This window comes from Zonotrichia leucophrys, chromosome 1A, assembly GCF_028769735.1.
Source record: "Zonotrichia leucophrys gambelii isolate GWCS_2022_RI chromosome 1A, RI_Zleu_2.0, whole genome shotgun sequence".
Lineage (NCBI taxonomy): Eukaryota > Metazoa > Chordata > Aves > Passeriformes > Passerellidae > Zonotrichia > Zonotrichia leucophrys.
The window spans coordinates 26,757,583-26,779,814 of NC_088170.1; the positions used below are offsets into that span (position 1 = coordinate 26,757,583).

Sequence of the window (22,232 nt, forward strand, 5' to 3'; positions counted from 1 at the left end):
AATAATTTTTATTTTTAATGAGTTCAGTGGTTACAAAATAGTTGTCTAAGTTTAAAGATATAGATTTAGTGAACTTTTTGAGCTGCTTGCTATTTGAATAATATTAGCAGTCTAGAGATTAATAAATAATAACAGTTCTGCAGACTTGAAAAAGAGTTGGACAGTCATGCATGAAGCCTGTGTCAGCACAGAAGAATGCTTCTGTATTGTTCTTAAAGATTTTCTCTGAGGAAAAAAAAAGCTCCTCTTGATACATACATTCTCAGTAGTTACATTTTCCCTTGATTTGGAAGTAAAATATTTCCAAATATGATTTTATTAAAAATTCCAAATATTGTGTCAACTTGTAGAATAGCTTAAAGAAAAGAAGAGGGGACTAGGGTGAAGTTGAATAGTCACAAGTGTGTTGGAGGATAGAAATCTTAAATAGTATAGTATCTGTGAGCAACCAAGAGGCTACATTCTGCTCTCAATTACTCTGGCATAAATCTAGAATTACTCATTGGAAGTTCAAAGTTTTTGCTGCAGATTTACACCCATATAATGAAGAACAGAGTTCAGTTATGTAAGGGTGGGAAAATCAATTTGGCCGGAATGTAACTAGCCTGGAACGCAAACTCTAATCACAAAAGGAAACCTTTTCCAGGTCAGAAAGCAGACTGCACATTGTGTATCCCTCTTTTATTCTTCCCTTCTCCTCCACCATCTTTAGCTAATACATTCAAGCAAGTATAGATTCCTGCTCCTTGCATTAACATCCCACTGCATTAGGCATTGGAATGCCTCACCTTTATTATGTAAGGAAGAATAAAAGTGCTCAGGTATATTAGAGTTAAGAAATTCCATAGAAAGCTAAAAAAGAAGTAGTACAAAATAAGCAGAAGTGGCTGGATTATACTTTAGGTGAGTAAAATATGAAGCTAAAATCAAAGTAATGGGATATTGGGAAATTTCCCAATTTGAAGTAGGTTTCTGAGAAGACCAAAATGTTTTGACAGGTTATTGGAGGAGATTTTTGAATAGTCTGCTAGTTACAGATCTCAGTGTTGCTCAGGTGGTTTGTACTGCAGAAATTTTCATGCTGTGCTGCAATGGTTTCTGAAAAGAAAATAAAATACTGCCTGCACATCTTGTTCTTATTCCGGAGAATCTTCCCTCACTGGGTGCAGAGAAGGGAATGGAATGAAAAATAAAAATTTCAAAGAGAATATAAGAAAAAAATAAAGGAATAATGTATGGAATCTAATTACATATTTTCTAAACAGAGAGAGAGACTGTACTGTATGTCTTGTACTTGGCCTGGAGAAGTGGTGGGAATCACACAGTTTTGTACCAACAGAGAATCTTCCTGGATCAGGAAAATTACTGTATTGTTGGCTGTGGTCCTGCATGAACATGTAATGAAGATATTTTCTTTCTAAAGACATATCTATCTGAAGCAAATAGCTTCTGCCTTTGTCACCATTGAAGGTGCAGGTGCCACCAGTGATGTTTTCACTAGTGGCTGTTAACTTCTTGCTGATTTATACCTAACAGTGTCTGTTTAGCTGAATGCTGCAGCTAAATAGCCAGTTTAGTCTCCCTTCTGGTTTTGATAAAACTGTACTTTCTTTGTAGCTCATCCTAGTTATTGTAGGTGGAAAAAAATACTTTGGCTTTCTGTTTTATTTTTTAATTTGTGAATGCTGATGTTGCTTTTATGGCTGCCAAATGCTTGTTACATATGTCAGCTCTAAAAACCCAAGTGATGGATGAAAGCTGGGAAAAAGAGTTGTATTATTTGTCTCCCATCTAGCTCTTTTCTTGCACTGGAAGGTAAGACCAATATATAAACATAGCTTCCTTTTTTTTTTTTTTAATAACATGCCACATCTGTAAGGTCATATTTCTCCCCAGTATGCAGAAAAGCAGGAAGGAAGCATCTAACATCTGCAGGATTTGAAGTTATTTTTGAAAGCTGTGTGCTATTGAGGGTTTGATGGTTTCTCTTTTTTTTTTTTTTTTTTTTTTTTTGTGAAAGATAAAGCAACCCAGGTGAATTGCTCAAAGGACATTAATGTCTGACATATTAAACATGTGTACTCATGTGTACATAAAGATACACACAAAAGATAAAATTATGCATCTATAGACAGAGTAGTGGTGAGGAAATACAATTTGCTGACTGGAAAAGCTGCTGTTGTAATTTACTCTTTGATTTTGTTGGGATGACACAAGGTGTATGGTTTAGCATAGATGGGAGATGTTTGGTAATGAAAAACAGCAGTTCCTTAACACTTACTGATCAAAAAAGGGGAAGGTTTAGTCTAGTGACATACAGAACACATTTCAGAAGTTGGTCTGGAGCACGCTCTGCTCACAGAAGAATGGAGAAAGGCACAAGCTTTCAAGGCTCACTGTAGGAAATGTTCACATATGGCCAACAGGAGACCAAGGCAGATGGCTGAGATTTTTAGTATGTGCATTAGGCCAATTTTTTATTTTAAAGAAAAGAGCACCCACTTACAGCTCAACTATATGTGGTCAAGGTATCGACACATTCATTGACACACAAGGCCTGTCTGCTTAATATTTTCCAGGTAGAGGTGAGTGACCATCTCTGCCAGAGTTCCAAGCTGGCCAAGCACAAGACAAGAGCAGGAAAACCACAGTGTGTGTAGTGATATGCCTTGGTGAGGAAAGACTGTTGAAAAATGTAGATTCTGTATAGTGTTATCATAACTCCTCAATAAGAGCAAGCAAGCGGCACAAAACACACGGTTAAAAGAGCATATCTGTATATCAAAACAAACAAAAAACCTTCAAGTGACTTCAAGGTACAATATCTGTTCTTCATGTAGCAACTTGAGATCCAAAATGAAAATACTGGTAACAGAAAAGATTCAACACTCAGGATGGTGCCTCTGACCATTAGAAAGAGATGATGTGCAAGGGAAGTGTGCAGCAGTGGGGCCTATAGAATCATACAATTATTTAGGTTAGAAAAGATCCTTAAGATCGTGAAGTGAAGCTGCAAACCTAGCACTGCCATGGTGTGCAATGCTTCACCAGTACATCCACCCAGAATGAGGGCACTACAAATGCCAGATTTTCTGATGGGAATTGTGTTAGGGAAGGTGATATAATGGTGATCTTGTAAAACTTCATAAAAAACTATAATGTTTTTTCATTCTTTGTTTTGAGGTATTATGTTTGCCAAAGGAAATCTTTTAAATGCGTATCAGTGTCTCCTGAATTGCTGCAAATCACAGGAAATGTAGGATAAATATCAAATATTTATGTGGTTAAAGAAGATGAAAATAATATGGGCATTGTAGGAAGGGTTACTTGATAACAAAATTAGTTTTGATGATTATCTGCAAAGGCCAACAAGAAACCAAAAACATTTCTGGGATCATCCCGCTATACTGATAAGCAGTGAGGAATACCAGGAAGTATTATGCAATAATTGCTACTTAGATCAAGGTCTGGGGTAGCAGATGGGTAGAGGTGGTATAGCTATAGTAGGTATGAACTGTGGGGGATGCAAGTTGGCATTGAATGATTACAGTCTCAGAGCAAGAAAGAAGCAGACAGTAGATCATGAGTCAGAAGTGCTCCTCCAGCTGTAGTGCAGCTTGCACTTGTTTAAGGTCAAATATCAAAGCTAATCCCTTAAAATATATCCATCTTCGTTTTCGTGAAGTATTCTGTAAGTGTTAATGTAGTTTTTTTCTTTAACACCTATTGCTGACCTTTCACTCCTAACAATTTTCATGATTGTTAAAAAAATTGTTCTTTTCTTCATTGCTGTCTATATACACTTTTGGCAGAGCAAGATTTCTTCCTATCTCCTAAACTCTCTGTGCAGTAATTTCCACTGACTGCAGGACTATCTGCTGGTGATAGCAAAGCTGATTGACTTCAAAGTCTCTTACTGTTGTTTCTGCACTTGGCTAAGAGTCTGATCATGACTGTAGCAGATGTTTCTAAGCTATTTTTCTACAGTAACTTTTTTTTTTTAATAGACCAGTGGGAACCTTATGTAGAAGTTTTTCACTGCAATGCTAAAGTGAATGCCAGCATAACTGTGATTTTGAAACCCTCTATCAGATCCACAGGGCTCACAAGAGGAAAGTTTCCTGCAGATGAAAGCGTAGGTTTGCCACTCTGCCAGCCACCTGATGGCAGATAATCAGCAGATTCCTTCCTGCTTAGTCGCAGTTTCTTTTTAAGTGTTAGTTTTTACAGTTTGCTAGGAAATTTTATAGGAAGGAAAGCAAGTCAATTTCTCAGAAGAAATTTCGGATGAAAGTTCTGGACAGTTTGCAGTTAGTATCAAGAGTCAGAACAGCTTTAATTAGCCACAAATAACATCATTTCCTTCTCATCTAATTAGGACTTATAAATATCTTGAAAGCATCATCTGAAATATTCCATCAAAATTTTGGGGCATATGTACATTGGGAAATTTTTTTCCAGGGGAATTCATATTGAAAGCAGTAGCAATTGCAGAGAATTCATGAGGACCATATTTCAAAGGGAACACCAGATAATTTAAACTTTGATCAAAATTTCAAATGGAACAAAACCTCTTCCATCAATATCATTATTAAAAACAGGCTAGGAATTCTGTTCCTCACCACTTTCACTGAAAGTAATGTTATCACTTAAAAGCTTAATCATGCATTCTGTAAATGTCTGGTTTTGTTGTGTCTACCTTAGACTTTTCTCCAGCAGTTCTACAAAGAGCTGAAGCTCTTAATTACCCTGGTAAGTGGGAGAAATGCTCTTTGACAATGCAGCAGTGAAGTAATGTATTTTAAGACAGAAAAATGTAGGGCAAGCAGTAGAAATAATAATTTGCCAGGGCCCACCAAAAGTGGTACAAAGCCATAAATCCTTTCAGAGGAAAAAAAAACAAATTGGGAGGGGAGCATAAATGGAAAAAGGCAAAGATACCTGTCAATGTCTAGGAGGATACTAGAGATGTCAGTGTGCCTGCTATGGCTATGTCTGGGAAGGGCTTTGTAAATGAGAAACCAAGGAGACAAAGGAAAAAAAACCAGAAAAGCTGTCACTTCAATCCTTAGGATGACTGTTAGATTTCTGGCCAGTGTATGCTGATTGTGGGTATATTTCCTTGTTAGCTGCAGCTAACATCAACTTTGAGAGTCCAGCATTTGTTGTTTGGGTCATTTGCTTAGAAATGAACAAACAGAATATCCTTTTCTTTCCCTTTTCCTCTTCCACCTCCCAAAGAGAAAAGCTGATCCTTTCATTAAGCTTTACCAGCTGGCTGTGTGGTCTAGCCAGTAGATCAGTATGTAAATACTTACATAGTGTGTTCAGCTGCCATCAGTTCTTTCTTATCCTCAGAAAAATTTTAGTTTATGTTTTCCAATACTATAGTATTGAAGCTCAATTCCTTTAAGCCAAATACTTTATGATTAAATAGAGTGGACAACAAAGCAAAAAACCTGTAATTTTTAACCTGCACAGATTCACAATTCAAAAAAAAAAAACCACCCTCTACTTAAGAAAGAAATTACTGAAGCCCCATATGGATCTGGGAAGGTCATTTAGCCTTATGGTTCCACTTGACAATATTTTAGTATACCTCACATACTTCACAGGGTGGATTGGTACTAAATTACACATAAAGGTTTGCAACTATCTGATGGAAGATGTTGCAAACATGCAGCATGAATGGATTACAGAAAAACTGGTCACTTTATCAGTTACTGCTTTCAAACCCTTTAACTCCTGTCTGAGTTTTGAGAGGCCAAATTGTTCAGATGATAAAACTGTATCCTTATTTAAAAGTTGTCCTCTTTAAAAACTTCCCCAAACATTCAGCCGAAGCAGAAGGATTTCCTTTAGGAAGCCGGATGCACCTTTTTCTGTGACTGTAACTGGACTTTGGATTATATATCTTTTGAAATACAAAACTGTTAAGAACAACAACAGCAGCTTACTCAGTAGCATTACACACTTGCAGAGAGGATTAAATACTTGTTAAACATCTTGCCTTGAGACTAATGGTTTCACCTGATTTTTTAAATAACAAAAATATTGTCCATAGATTTATGCTGGGAACACGAGTCGGAGCTGAAGGATTTGTCTCATCAGTATCTGAGAGGTTGAACATATTTTGTTACTCCAAACAGACATGTGGTGTGTGTCGTATTTGCATTTTTAAAGCTCAATCCTGTCTTATCTGGAGTAAATAAATAAATCATCTTGCTTCAGGTACCTTCAGTATTTTAGAACCATTGGTGGCTTTTTCAGGAGTTGTCCATCCCCAGCTGAGGAAAGCTTTCTGCTCAACCTGAAATCACTGAGCGTGAACTCTTGAGATTGTATCAGCTCATTCTGAAGTTGGCCTGGCTCATGTAAACTCTATACACAGCTGCTACACCAGTGGGATGAAGTGGGGAAACAGCTCTGAACAGAGCTCTGCAGTCTCTGGACCCCTGACATTTCCTGTTTGACCCTCCACGCATGCAACAGCTTCCTTGTTGAAGATCATAGAGCAGAAGGAGCAAACAAATATCTTGGCTCCACTTTTGAGGCAGGTGTCCCCTCTCTTGATATTTCCTGTGCTCTGGGACACACTGCCAGCTGTCTGTTCAGTTCATGCGAACAGTTTGTCTGAGGGCTGGGGGTGCAGAAGGGGAGCAACCTTCATGGGATTTGTACTGGTATCAGGCTCAATGAAGGAAAGGAAATATATGCTGGGGTGTTGTGCTGTGAACAGTTATTTCTGTTCAGTCCTGAGAACAAAAATTCACCATAACATTGCAAGTGACTGATACCTTCTTTTATGAAGTGGTTTAGACTTCAGTGTTAGCTCTTATTTGAAATAAATATTACATTTTTTTTTAGGATGTGGGGACTATTATACTGAATGCATACATGCTGTGTTACTTTGAGGTACAGATCACTAATATAATCTATAATTTCTGTGAAAATGGATTGTGTGACACTTTCACAGTCATGCTTTACAGCCAGGTTGTCACTATTTTATCAGCTAAAACAATGGCCCTATCTTCAACATATCACTGGAACTACCACTACAAAACTACTAAAGATTGTGTTTTGACGTTTGCTTTGTTTTCCTATTTTTTGGTTCCTCTTTACACTTCTATCTTCTTACCTAGCATCCCAATTGAAATGTTGCCCTCTATTTTTTGCTCGTAATTCTCCAACCTTTTCTGCACATCATTTCCCTTGTGTCAGGACTTCAGTCATGATCTCTGGTCATCCTCCTGAATCCAGATAATGTCCCCTACCTGTCTGGCTGGAGGATGTCTACTCTAAAGTCTAAGAGGATAAATTACAAACCTACAGTTCCTCTCTGAACAGTGCTTAGCCTGACCTGTTTCTCTGCAGTCACTTATTTTTTTCAGTCATATCTTTTTACTCACTGCTTTCTCTATCCTGACTGGAATACTTTGCCCCTCATGCTAGAGTGTTGTGTTGGATTTCATGTAACTCCAGGTTATAGCAGTCTCTACCCTTATTTCTCACAGATATGCCTTTTTTTCTGTTTGGACATTATTCACACATACCTAAATCATCCTCATTTTGACTCCAGGTTCTCCCTGTCTGCCTTGCTTGGCAGTCACTTAGCTTTCCACTACAGAGATACTGAGGAAAATACTACCAACCTTACATGGTCAGCTTGATGCCTGACAATGTGCCCTTCGCAGCTTCCAACTTTGCCCTTTCCCCTCAGTTCCTTCCCTTACAGAATCTTTGGACACCTTCTGCCTGCAGGGTCATCCCACCAGCACCTGCATCTGGTGGTGACAGTTTGTGTATGTTGTCCACAGATGCTTGATCCTGTACTTTCCTGTTTGTGTGGAAAACAGTACTGAAGCTTATTTGTTAAATATTCTTTCCCCCAAGACAGCCTTCATAAGACCTACATTCACCATGAGGTACACAAGGGCTTTCAAGCAAAAATTGTAGTTGATTTCAAAGAGTAGCAGATGTTTGTTTATTTATCTTTTGCTTAGAGTTAGAGAAAACAAGAAAAGGAACACTAGGCTTGTAGCTGCATTCTTACTTACAGAGTAAAATTGTTTTTCTCAATTTTTCATGATTCCTGCAAAGAATCTTGCATACTCTTCTTTGCATCTTCAATAGCTCAAAAGCACTTCTGTGATTTATCATTGTACAAACTCTAGATAGTTGGGGTTCTGAAGCTGATGGCCCTGACCTGGTACTAGCTTTAAAGTCAAGATATAATGAAAAATTATTTCGAAAGAGTAGCAGTAACACCAGCCTCACATCATTGTTTCCAAATCCTGTTGGTTATGTATTACAGATGACTCCTAGTAAGTTTGCTTGCTTATTACTTTCAGGGTTTCTGTGCTGGGAAAATGGGTTGCAAAAGAGACTGTGGGTATCATGACCTCATCATTCATATTCAAAAGAAGATCAGCAAGATTACCAAAGTGCATTACTTTGTAAAATTATAACCCCAGGAAGTAATAAGATTCAATTACATTTTTTTGGCAAAGTTCTTTTTAAGAAAGTATCTATCTCATGACTGTAGTTTATTCTTTGTGTTCATCATTGGGTAACAGTTCTCATGAGGATTTTTCATCTTCTCAAACCTTGCAAGAGATAAATCCCTCTTTTCCTGTGGTCCACTTCAGTCTTTGCATATGTGCATTTTCTGAAGTGTTAACTGTTAACAGTTGTGCCTAAGAAATCTAAATTCCTTACACAGCATCAGTGCTTTATAATGCTGGAAAACAAATACAGACTGTGCAAGGAGCTTTCTTCCCCTTTGCTCTGCAGAAGATCTGAAGTATCACACTGAACAAAAATATTCCAGTCATTGGAGTAAATTGATGTATCCTGTGGGCTGAAGTTGTCTAAAATGCAGAGCAGCTACCTCTGCGCATTCTTGCACAAAACCCATGGCATGTGTTGTTAATGGTGGCAAAACCAAATGGCAGATAAGCAGAGGATGCTGAAATGTGTTTGCTGATTCTCTGTATTCTCCCTTCAAAACTCAGGAGATTACTACAACAGGTTAAATTCACTCCTACAAACCACAAACAAGAATGGAGTAATTTGTAAGTCAATACAGAGAGCTGAATTTATTTACTGTGTCAGTGTGATCTTTGTAAATGAGTGATAGAGGCAGGCATCACACATTTATTCTGCAAAATAATTTTAAAGCATGATTTAAGATCTTTTTAGTCTGCTTCTCATTTACTTTCTTTTTAATGCTTTTCTAAACTTTTGCCATCCTTGTTTTGAGAACATAAAAGTCCAGAGGGCTCTTATTTTCTCTTGTGCTTTTATCTCTGGTGGCAATAGTACATGCTGTCCAAGTAAGGTGTAGTTAATACCATGTAGTATATTGGGGCAGAATAAGTCAAGTCATCTTATGTTTTATTTTGGAAGACATAACAAAAAACCCTGTGTCTAAAATGCTGGGTGATAAAATCCCATAGGAGTAGTTGAATGGTGCGATGTTTCTGCACAGGTTTTTTCCTCATGTCAGTTTAAAAGGGTTTCCCCAGCTACAGACTCTCAAAGGAATTTACAGTTGTTCTTTTAAGTAAGTGTTTATGCTGCTCAACAATTTGGACTGTCCATCATGACTCATTTTGGAGCTTGCTCTGCCTGCCTGACTTGTTTTTCTATGTGCAAGGATTTGAGATTGCCAGAAAGAATATTTCTATAAGCAACAGGCAGAAATGATGTGTTGGACATGGACTTCACGGAGCTTTCAGTGTTTTTAGAAAGGGAAGTGTTAACACTGAATAGATGACGTTAACACCACCACCAAGAAAGAAAAAAAAAAAAAGAGCTCTGAAAACTGTATTGACTAAACCTTCGAACAATGCTTGAAATGCTCCTATATCCTGCTCTGTTTTTGTATGGATTTTTCATAGCACAGACAGACGTTACCCACAGTGTGATTCAGTGTCTGTTTCTAGCCACGCTCTTGCACGATTTTAACCTGATTTCACGGGAGGAGCAGAGAATGAAACACCGTAGCTCATGGTTGTCAGCAGTGAAAAATAGCCAGGAATCAGACAAACAGCTTCATTGCTGAGATTATTTCCGGGATGAAAACTCGTCCAACAGCTGTTTGCTTTGGCCACTACTCAGGTCCTTTTTTTTCCCTTAAACAGAAAAAAAAAAAAAAAAAAAGAGGTTTGTTTTTTTTTTGAGATGTGGGCTGGTTATTTATGTAGTCAGGAAGAGGTCTCTGCTTCCAGTGTTGTGGTCTCTGAGCTGTTTTGACAGTTGGAGTACAGGGAGGTTTCCTCTCTTCTCTCTCCCCTTTTCTCCCATCCTTCATTCACTTAATGCACAGACCTGGAATGCTGTAGGAAGAAGAGAAAGCGAATTTATGAGTTCTTTAATCCCAGACAGGCAGCTCTGTGGCAGTTACCTTCAAGAAAAGTTCACGCCCCAGAGGAGCGTTTAGTCTTACAGAGCCACTGACTCACTGTGCAGTGCGTGTGAGCGGCTGCGAGGGAGAGGGGAGAGATGAAGGAAAGATTTTGCTTCCTTGTGAAACTCGCAATATTATTGTTTTAAGACTTTTCGAAAAGATGACTGCTACTTTTGTTTAAAGCATTTGCTCTGAAATTGCTGAAGCTGGAGCCTACCAGACTGAGGTCAGGAGCATTTTCTTTGGCAGAAAGAAGATACTTTTATAGAAGCCATGCCTGTGCTTGGGGTTGCCTCCAAGCTGAGGCAGCCAGCCGTAGGGTCAAAGCCTGTGCACACTGCCCTCCCGATACCCAACCTTGGCCCCGCCGGCTCACAGAGGTACTCACCAAAGTCCTTGGAGCTTGCTGGGGCAGAGAGCTCCATGCTTTCTTGTCAGCTCACGTTAAAGTCAACCTGTGATTTTGGAGAGAGGAAAGCGCTTCAAGGAAAAACCCAGGAGATCGAAGATAGCAAGGTTAGTTGTAAACTTTACCTGTGGGACTCAATTATATATTTAAAAAAAATTTATTTGCTTTAAAAAAAAAAAGTTTGATAAAAACTTTCTGCATGCAGAACTTGGGGGTGAATGAGTAAATAGACTTTTGCTGTCATCACTGAACTCCCATAGCAGCCTTGAAAATTTGTTTTGCTCGGTGCTGCTGTCTGAGTAAATATTCTGTTTTTAAATGTTAGTGTTACTCACTTCACAGATTAATTTTGATAAGGATCAGTAGAATCATAAGGAGAGAAAAATCATTCTGGCACCCAGTAAACAGAGTATTTAAAAAAAAATCTTGGCAGCTTTATGTTATATTATGAAATTTAAAAAGAGATCTCACGCCCACACCTATTCCCACAGGGAGGCTCTTTTAAAATAAAAACATGCAATTGATTTTCTTTTCAATTTTCAAATGATCTGGCTATTCTTGCTGCAGAACTGCTGAACCAGAAAAACAGCTTTGCAGTGAACAGTACTTGTGCTTTTCTCTTCTGCAAAATAGCTTCTTCCTAGCCCCTATCTAGCCCCAATTCATTGTGATTTAAAAAAATAAAATTATTATCTGAAGTAGGATGCCACAATATTTTTTAGACTGCTTAGGGTTTTTTTTTTTTTTTTGTAAGGGGATTATTTTTGAGTCCTAATTAACTTTTAGAAACACTTCTGCTTGGGTTTCAACTAGGCTTTCTGTTGTAGTTGAAAACATTTTTCATGTTTTGTACATGAGTACTGAGTCCCTTCTTGTCAGCAGCATATATTTCTGTACATCTTCAGTCAGTACATTATGCCTGCATGTGTGGTTTACACAGCTTCAGCAAGCTGTGAGGCTACTTCCTCTTGCTTTTCTAGTACTCTTGGTTTGTGGAACTGATTACCACCCTGGAATTAAACATATATTTTTAATTCTATCTTAGTTTGAGAACACTTAAATGCCCTTAGAGTTGTTACAGTGGCAAGATGCACAAAAATGTACTTGTTTTTTCTTTGTTTTTAGTTACTGGGTTAATTCCATTTTAGTGAAGAAAGTTGGTTTTGTGGTTAAAGCATAGGGTTGGGATTCTGAACATTTGGTTTCCTATTTAAACCTTGCCACATATTTACACATGAGATTTTGGTCATGCCACTTAACTTTTCCCTTGGAGTTTTCTGTGTCACATCTCCCTGTCTCGCAGAGATGATGCACTGGTGGTATCAGACATCCTATACAGAAATGTAAATAAAGGAGTAAACTGTTTGTCTCTTGATAACCACAAGTGATGAACAGCCTATTTCTGGAATGTGAGTATGCAGACAATATATGTTTGAAGATAATAATTTTTCAACACAATGCAATTCCTGCTTGTTTCCTTTTTTTAAGTAGAAAATATTCTTTTCTTGTTTTTTAATGCTGTTCCATAATGGATAGTCCATCGAAAGTAAATTAGATTAGCAAATATTGTTTTCCGTGAAAAAAGCAAAACGTTATATTGGCTACTGAGAATTGTTTCTTGTTTACTTATAAAAGTGTGGAGAAAGATATAAAGCATCTTGCCTCCAGTATTTAAACCACTTGGGAGCTATTAGTAATTAGTATGAGACCAACTGGTCTTCCAAGGCATGTAGTCCTGAACGCTGCTGAACTTCTAGTGAGTAAAATAACAGCCTGGATGGACACAAACTGTGACACCAATTTGCCATTTCATTGGTTTGACAATACCTGTCATCTCAGAGACTGTTTTTCTAAAGAACAAAAAGCAAACCAACTTCCCAAAATCAACCTACCAGCCATGACAGCCTTCTCTATCTATGTTCTCAGTGGAGGCTGCTGAGCAGTTTTAGAAGATGATCCTTAAAGAGTAAGACCAGGCTGTGCACATGATGGTATTAGAACTTCCCCCAGCCACCTGCTTTTATAGAAGTGCTGAACATTGTAAAAGTTACTAATTTCTGTAGCCTTTCTGTGTTACCCCCTTATAAGTCTGACATTCCCAGTAAAGCTTAGTGGCAGCCCTTTATTTTCTTCCTGGGCCCGTTTTTTGAAAGAAGCTCTTTTATTCACCTTCTAAGCAAATTGCATGAAAACTTTCTGCAAAAGGGGTTTGGACTGTAAGGTGGATGGGTATTTATGAATATAACATTATTTTAATGCTTTTCTTACTAGTAAGCTTCAAAGGATCAGCCTAAAAGTATTAATGCTGTTTTCTTCATCAGTGGTGGAGATCCATGCCACCTGGGTAGCCTCAGAAGTAAGTGTAAGTTATTCAAACAGTAGTTCTAAGCAGAGATCTGATGGAGCTGTTAGAGTTAATGTCTCTTCAGGTTTGCTGAGCAGATGCAAGTTCTGCACTACAGGTTGTGTTGTCCCAAAGCTTGACCATTTGTAAGTGCTGATTTCAACAGACTTTTTGTTAGCAAACACATTAATCCCTGTGATATCTCTGTGTGACCGCTGTACATTGGGACTGTGTAACTATAAAAATGGTCAGATAAAAGGTTTTTCAATCAAAATGTAGTGAATACCTAGTCTGAGTTTCCAACTGAGAGTAAAATCTGACTAACATATTTCTTGTATGCTTATGTTATATATATCATTACATATAAGGCAGCACTGATTTTTGAGGGAAAAAATATGGGTCTCTATCTGCAAAAGACAATGGAACATGTGAATTCATCATCTGGTTGACTTTGGCTCTTGTCTGCTGAAAGCAGTGCCTTTTGCACTGCTTGCTTTGGTGTTTCACATTTGCTGCACTGTGGGTGCCAGGTGTTCTCATCCTGCTGGCAAGGCACTTAGATTGACACGTGTGGCCACTGTGACATATCCTGTTGCTACCTATTAAGGGCTAAGAACTCTAAAATAAATTTGGGTTATACATGTCAATGCAGTAGGTCATTGCCACACAGCTGTTTCCTCTATGAACTTCACTCTCACCAAAACTGAGTGTTTGAGAATTTTGTTGCTTGTGTTGGTGTTCTCACAGGCCAAGGCTGGTTGGGAATACAGCAGCAAACATCAGTTCTCTTTTCCCTCGCTGTTTCTCTCATCTCACATGATTTTGTAGAACTTGCACATGTAGTCTTGGTTGTTTTCTTGTTTGTGGACATAATGAAGTTTGAGGTTTAATAAAAGTGATATTGCCATGAAAACTGTGGTAGAAGTAGTTTGAGGTGATTATGTTTACCTTTTTTCTTAATTGTAATGAACTTAGTTTAGCTTACGAAAGCAAATAATCAGTTGCTAATGATTTAAATAATTTTGTGTGTAGTTTATTCAAATGCACTTTTGTTCAAGATTTTCATAATTTGTGCTTTGGTACCTAAGTCTCATACAACAGGTCCATCTGCTTTCTTGCTAAACCCACTAATGTTTAGGCTGACTACATGAACACTTTATGCTGCAAATAGTCATGCAAAATATTTGAACACAAGTATTCAGAACACATTCTTTTTCCCTGAGTATCATATAGACAAAAGTTATTCCTATATATGTACACAGGAACAGAATCCAGCTGCTGGATTCATGAGGTGAAATGCTGGCTGTCTTTGAAGCAGATGGAGTTTTGCTGTTCAGCTGGACCATAGAGTGTTTTTATGCAAAACCATGTCTGAAAACACCACTGTATTTTCAAATATTTTTCTAACTGTGGATATAGTATTATTTGTATTTCTTTACCACCACTGCTTGGAAAATTATTCATCAGGTCATGGTAGGTTGCTTTTTTGCTTTTGAGCCACTAAACAGTAACAAAGTGAAAAAATATCCATTGATACTGTAGAAAGGTAAATTAAGCAATGACTTAAAACTATAGGAATGAAGAAAGAATTTATTTGCAAAACCAACTTATTTGGTCACTGAATCCTATCTCTGCACTATATTATTTTAAGGGTGGGTGTTGAGAGGCTGGGGCCGGGCTGTTCAGTTGTGCCTAGAAACAGGGCAAGGATCAAAGGGCACAAACTGAAGCACAGGAATTTCCATTGAATTTCAAGAAAAAAAAATTCTTTACTTTGCGGATGACAGAGCGCTGGAACAGGCTATCTAGAGAAGTTGTGAAGTCTTCTCCTCTGGAGACATTCAAAACCTGTATAGGTGCAGTCCTGTGCAACCTGTTCTAGGTGAACCTGCTTTAGGAGGGAGGTGGGACTACAGGGTCTCCCTTCAGTGAGTCCATAATATTGACCTGTAGCAAAATGCAACAGTGTTTTACTTTTTTACTTCAGGTCACCTGAAAGCGTGATTGATTCAGCTGCTTGCACACATTTGATGGTGAAGTCACAAGTGTGTGGCCAGGAGTCCTCTCCAGCACAAAGCTGTGCAGCTGCTGGGAGTCAGCAACCCCTGCTAGGCACACTGGTCTTCTGGTCTGGCTTCCTTGGGCTGATCCTTGCAGTGCTCTGCTTTATGTTCCCAAAGTTTTCCTCCCATCATTAGACTTCCTTCTTTCAAGAACTCTGCACCATCATTTGTGCTTCTAAAATGTATTTTCTCTGAGATTAATCTGATATATTAATTGTAGTGTTTTGGTTGTATGACTTGGATGATAAGAGTTTAGCCTTCTTTCTGAGTTAATTAATTCCTTTACTGTTGTATTATCTTATTTCTTTTGGGCTTTTTTTGTTTTCAGTTTCTCTTTGTTCATGCTATCTGTCTGCTGCTGTCTGCTTTATCTGCTTCTTCTTTCCTGTTGGCAGACATCTTTACAGGCTACTGAATATGACTTATTTTTCTCTGTATCCCCTAATCAAGTCTTCCTGTCTCGCCTGCAGGATTTTTCATATCACTGTTTATTATCAGAAAGTGCTAGTCAGCCTCCCCAGCTGATCCAGTACATATATGTAAACCTAAACCTTTGCTAGATGCCTCAGTTGCGGGGGCTTGTAGTAAGGTCCTAGTAGTATGGAGATACTGGTATCCATAGGATTAATAGACAGTTGTTTGTGACCTCTCTCACAAGGGTCCAGCCCCACTAAGTTCATTAAACAATTCAATTTTTGTACAGGAATATCTTAGGGGACCTCTGGAAATTGACCTTCTGCAAGGCCTTCTGGATGAAATGACAAAGAATACTGTGTGCCCACCTGGGTAAAGAGATACACTCTAGAGCGCAGAAATCTGACCAATTAAGCTGGGGAAGTAGTCCCCAGTAAATCAGGAGGACAGAGCAGTGCTACCTGGGGAGCATGTCCAACAGAGAATGAGGTCCAAAACACTTAGTTGTAGCAAGTGAATGTTGTTAAAGTAATCCAAAATGAATCTCAGTGTGACAAAACCAAGCTAAATATTTTGATCTGGTTAGGCAAAAGCATGTGCTGGAGCTGTTGAAGTGACTCTTAAGGTCCATTTAATTTGGCATCTTACCATTGCATCTCAGTTTTACTCTGGGGCCTTCTAGAGTCATTCAGCCAGCCCTTTTGCAGTGGGTCATTATGATGTACATGGAAACCTCTCATTTTTCCCTCATCAATTTTAAGTAGTTTGTCAGTGATGTGGCAAATCCTGCCTGTCACAAGACACCAAACTTACTTGGAGATCTTTTTATAAAGACAGATCTCAAGACAAACATTTTTGTTTTCCATACATGGGTGGGGCTCCTGTTCATGTCAAGGGAGTGCTGTGCACATTGGAATACCAGATGTGTGCCATAAATGACTTCCATATCTCTGTCTTTCCTCAGCTAACCCTTCCACACCACTTACTTAGGTTTCATGTGACCCTTTCCCACCATTCCCCAAATCTCTCCAATGCAAGGCATCTGTTGCAATCACACGTCTCTTTGACTTTTCAATTTCTTGGAAGCATTTTTGTCTGGTCTCTGAGGGCCAAGCTCCACAGAGTTTCTTGACACACTGAATCTAGGGAACATAAATAAATGAGTTTCTTTCCCCATTTTGTCATACCCTTCCTTTTCTCAGCACTAGTGCCCTGGAGGTATCTGCCTTGTGGGTTGGCAAGAAAAGAGGCTGCTCATTGTGCCGAGTGTTTCATTTACAGCACCACAGCCAAGGCAACAGAAAGAGCAGCAGAAGCAGCCAAAAACTGCCTATCTTCTCCCCATAGTGACCACTAGTGATGGGAAGCCAGCAGTGTTTCAAAAGCATTGAACTAGCTGCCAGAAATTTCAGTCAGCACTGTGGACACCTGGGACTATGTGTGTTTAAAATTCACACAGCCCCAGTGAAGCCAGGACAGTTGGCAGGAGTTCAGATTGTCAGCAATTTCAGCTTCTTGTCTAGTGCTCTGAATTATTTCTTTATCAAACAGATAACAGTGTCTTTAATGTGCTTTATGTATCCAGTACCATCTGTCTTCGCTATATTATAACTGATTTAAGAGCTTCATTCTGTATGAGCTTGGACTAAATTTCATTGTTACATGTTTATTGTCTAATCATCTGTATCAAGCACATTTTCATAGAGTTGAGATAAATGCAAAGTAACACAATATCAACTCTTAAATCTTTTGCATTTGTGAACAAATTGTATTGAATGTTGGTTTCTTGTCTGTAATTTTTAATTCGGATCATGGACAGGAGGGTATTCATCAAAATGAGCTTAAGTTCTCTGCCCGAATTTCTACTGCTTTCATGTTATTTCTCTTACAAAATAGGAAGATAGAACTCAACTTACTTGATATCAGTTGGTGCTTTGTGAGCTGGTATTACACATCATCAGAAAACAATCACACTTAAACACTTTTGTGTTGCATTTGTGCCTGGGGAAGCTGCTTGGGGATTTTCTGAGCAAACAACTATTCAACGAAAATCCTTTCCTCAAAAATGGGAGTGTGTCTGCAGGATCATGTTCTGTGAATGCACCAGCAGAAGCAACCCAGTAACATTTGCTTGGTGCAGCACTCTCGCAGTCCCCTGGGATAGGCTGTTCTTCATAACCACAAATGGAGCTAAGTGGTCTCCACCTTCAGATAAAAATTATGGGCTTCTATTATACCCCAGGAGGTTCTAGTTAGGCTTTAGTAAAACTTCCCTGCTATAATAGTAGTTAAACAGAAGAACTTTGTCTGTGGAAAATGCAGTATCTCCATCATTGGAAAACCAATGTATACACTTGCCAGTCATAGTATTATTAGCAGTGGTTCTTCTCAAAGGAATTGGTGACAACCTTGATGGTCTTCTCATTCTCTTCTGTCATTCCTTGGTTCAGCTGACTCAGGTGCATGGTAATGAAAGCATGCTTCCCTGGGAACCAGAGCTGACAGCACCGTGGCCCAGGGTGATGCGCATATGCAAGGACTCTCTTTGGAGACAGATTTACTTCCCCAGAAAAAGTGCCATTGTGCAGTGTGGGTGTTTGTGTTTCCAGGGGCATTGCCCTGAAATACTGCCATTCCTGTTGTTTCCCAAAAGCACTGGTAGGGTGTTCTTGGAGCTCAGAAAGTTGGTGGCTTGCTTGAAAACACTCATTTTCCTGGCATATCAGTATTGGAGTGTCCTCATGCCTCAGGAGCCTGTGAGACAGTGGAGTGACTCTTGGGGACTCAGTTCTTTACAGCAAGGAACATGGGGGCTCTATGAACTTAAAAATCCTTAATTTAAAATCCCTTCAAGAGCACTGTAGTGAATATTTCTTGTAGCTGAAATTATAGAGGGTTCCTAGAAGATGGAAGCATCCCAAAGTACCCATCAGAGTGACGGGTGCCACTAAGATTAGGGAGTTTGGTTGCACTGAAAAGCATTTCTTCTCTCAAATAAAAATAATGTTCTTTCTGTGGATTTTTCTCTTTATTTCAACCATACCTTGATCCTATAAGTTTTTACTAGATTGATGCCCTATTATGGCAGGTAGTGTGCATGTGTGCAAAAGTCAGTCCAGCCCTGTAGAACATATGGCTCTATTACATGGACTGTGGGAGAAAGGGAAAAACAATCCCCACAGTGCAGAGGGAAGGGAGAGATGAAAGGGAAAATGGATGATTTTCTCACACTCAGGCTGGGACTTTGTGGCAGGACTAGGAATTTCAAGTCATATATATCTCAAGTCCCAATCTCCACATCATAACCACAAGCCTATCCTTTGTCTTTTCTAAGGATCAGTGAAGAATGAAACATCCAAATAATGAGTTATTTTTCCTGCTTCCCTCAGAGGGACAGTTTTGGCTTTGTCATCATTTTAATGTCAGTAGTTAACCTAAGTGTGGGCCCAGCTCTGAGCAGGAGGTAGAATTTTACTCCAGTAGACATACTCTCTTGATTTTGATGTATCCAACCAGCACAGACCAGCACAATTTGTTAAAGATGCAGAATATTTTGTGCCCTTTGTGAAGCAGTATAACACTCATCAATAGTCCTGTGTGTAATGATGTTGATAGGCTGCTGACTTGTTAAAGATGATGTGGAAAATCTAAGTATTTGTGAAGCAGGCCTGTTTTGAAGAAAAATGGCTTTTTTGGGTCCTAATTCCTGCCTCTGAGTACACTGCCTAGATTCTTTGTAGCAGAAACGTGTATTTAGTAAATACTAATGGCATGAATTACAAATGAGAACTGCTAATTTTTTTGACTGAGAGTATTCATTTGAGTGGTCTAGGTCCACTGTCCCTTTTTGTCCAGTATACTGGACTATTTTTTGAGTCACACAGTTTTTCTTGCACTCACTTACAGGGCACGCAAAGAGCAGTTCATTTAAATCAGCTCTGTGTTTCACTCTGACCTGATTCACAGGATGTGGTCTTGGAGGAAGCCCATGCCTTAACAATAGCCTTTTGACAAGTGAGGGTGTTTGGGGATTAAGCTGGAAGAGGAGGAAGCATATATCTATTCTCAAACCTAGTAGTGGACTATTTTGTGTGAATCTTCATTTGTCCATGATGTTTTTAAGGTCACAAACCTTCCTTTTTGTTTTTACTGGCAAGAGGATGTTGGCTGAAAGATAGCATAACTTCTTTAAAATTCAGAAAAAGAATGCAGAGTGTTTTGTCTGGTAAATGTGAAGGGATAATTCTCTCATGTAAGATGTGCAGATTTCTGATGGCTCTTGTGTATGTTCTGTGTAAACCAAGCTGAAAGAACTTGGAAAATAAGCAAATCAAAGGGAAGCATAATTTTGAAGTGGTTAGAGCTGGATCATAATATTTCTGGATATATAAACTGAGCAGGTGCCAGCCACTAAATGTACTAACTCTGCATAAAACATGAGAGAATTTGACCAAGTATAATATTAGTATTGTCCTAACCTACTTTCAGCATGACATTTGGTCTGACTTATCTTTTTAGTTATATTTTTTCCTTGTAAACCCTCCTTTCCTGCTCTGCCCGTCGGATCTTAATTCAGCAGAAAGCATTTCATCCTTCAATATATCTCTCAACAGTTGATCAAAATATTTTGTTCAGGTGAAACTCTCCAATTGCAGCAAATTTGAAAACAAATTGGAACAAAAATAGTTGTTGAGCTCTCTCTTGTGTTTTTTATTTCAAATTATCTCTCTATGACAGTTTTAACACCTGGCTTTGTATCTTGTTGATGTTGTGTTAAGCTCCAAATGATTTGGCAGTGAAAACTTCCTGTTGTGCATCAGTATTTGAATTACAGGGCATGAGTAAAACCATCACAGCTTAGTAATGAGCATGGCCATGCACAAAAAGATGACTTCCTAACAAGTGTTTGACCACTTTGTTTTGACCAAAGCATTTGACCACTTTCATTAATCAGGAAAGGCTGCATGGCTCATACGTGATTTAGGGGTGAGTAAGACATAAGTCAGGGTGCAGGATTTTTACTCACCGCTACAACAATGAGATTTCCTGGCAGCACATCTATGCAGTAAACAAGTTGGTTTCTTTTTTTTGGGGAGTATTTTTGTTTTGGTTTGGGTTTTGTTTTTCAGGCTCTTTTTTTGTAAGCTGTCTCTGTAGTGGAAATAAATAGGCATTAAATAAGAATGTGAAATAACAAATAAAAGTTCAAAAGGAGTTTAGAAATTTCCTCAGCTGAGCAGTCTGCCTGCTTTCGTCATTGCTGGCCAGCTCACTGGCCATAGACAGAGTGCTGGAAGGAAGAACTGAAGGAATCTGTTTCTCATGAAGGAACAGCACAAATCTGAAAGCTTGAGAGCTGCAGGTTCAGATTTTCTTTTGAAATGCTTCTGAGAGGGAGTAAGGCTGAGCGGCTCACGTGAGAATTCACAATGTATTTTCATTTCTGGTTACTATCAAGTACCTCCTTGAAATCAACTCATATGTTAAATGGTAATAATGAATGGGTTTTTTAGAGTGAAGTTGTTCCTTGGCTAACTGTTAATTGATTATTATTTTTTAAATACTGAAGAAATAATCTGATTACCTACTTTTCAAAGTGTTATTTAAGTTACTTTTAATTGTCATAGAAAAAAGATTTTTTTTAACCTAATCTGCTACTGATGTTTTCAGCTTCCTGTCTGTCAGGCTAATAAAGCATCCATTCTTTTTTCCTGCTTGTTATAAGAAGACAGAAGTAGGAGGTATTTTATATAAAAAATGGATTTTTTTTCCTGTATAACCTTGTGAACCTGACAAAAATAAGGTGAGAATAACAGCATCTTTGCTGTTTCATTTACCTTGCTGCAGTATCACTCTGAAAACTGGTATGGTTCTATATTATTAGCTGAAACCTAAGAAATAGGTTGCTCCACAGAGAGACTATTGTAGTGATTGACAGTCAAGTACTGTGTTCACAGGTGATGCCATCTCCAGATGTGTGGGGGAGGTTAATTTGCAGGACTTTCACATCCAGACCTCTCTTGTGCTAGAACAAGTTTTCTCCAGCTGGGTGTTGGGAATGGGTTGGTGTTTGTGTTACCCATGAGCGAGAGCAAAGCAACCCTCCCCATCTGTGACAGCTATGTCAGTCACAGCCTGAAGAGTTTTGGCTTTTAAGATAAGCTATTAGCACGAGGGAGTGGGGAATAAGAAAAAAAAGTGGAAATGAAAACAAGGCCTTTTCCCAGGGCCCCACCAAGTCAGAGCAGGATTTTTTCTGAGCTATTTGGCCTTATTTGTGGATGTGATACAGAGATGTGGGGTACTGAGGGGAGCTGATTAGGCAAAGTTTCAGAAAAGGGAGCATGCAAATCTCAACACACTGAGTACCAGCATATTGAGTTGAATAGTGTCATTCAAAAAAAAATTATTTAAGGTGATTTGGCAGAAGAAAAATAATGTTATACAGGAGATTCAGATCAGCAAGACCTGATAACTCAGACCTCCTAAAAGCAACGGAATTATGGATGTATTTCCATCAATGGGAAATATTTTCCCTTTTCCCTGGACAGTTAATAGTCTAATTTATTTGAGTAAATTTGCAAGATTTTA

The 22,232-nt window shown here is 38.6% G+C and overlaps 1 protein-coding gene across 7 annotated transcripts in view; it reads left to right on the forward strand.

Moving 5' to 3' along the window:
• NAV3 (neuron navigator 3) overlaps window positions 1–22,232 on the forward strand; it is a 468,550-nt gene that overhangs the window by 205,732 nt on the left and 240,586 nt on the right. For 6 of the 7 annotated variants that reach the window (XM_064701980.1, XM_064701982.1, XM_064701985.1 and 3 more), the window contains exon 1: window positions 10,452–10,927. The exons of the other annotated variant lie outside the window; for it this stretch is intronic. In XM_064701980.1, the coding sequence (XP_064558050.1) occupies window positions 10,685–10,927 (243 nt within the window). In that variant the 5' untranslated portion in view covers window positions 10,452–10,684. Of the gene's footprint in view, window positions 1–10,451; window positions 10,928–22,232 lie in introns of those variants that run through there. 7 annotated transcript variants of the gene reach the window in all.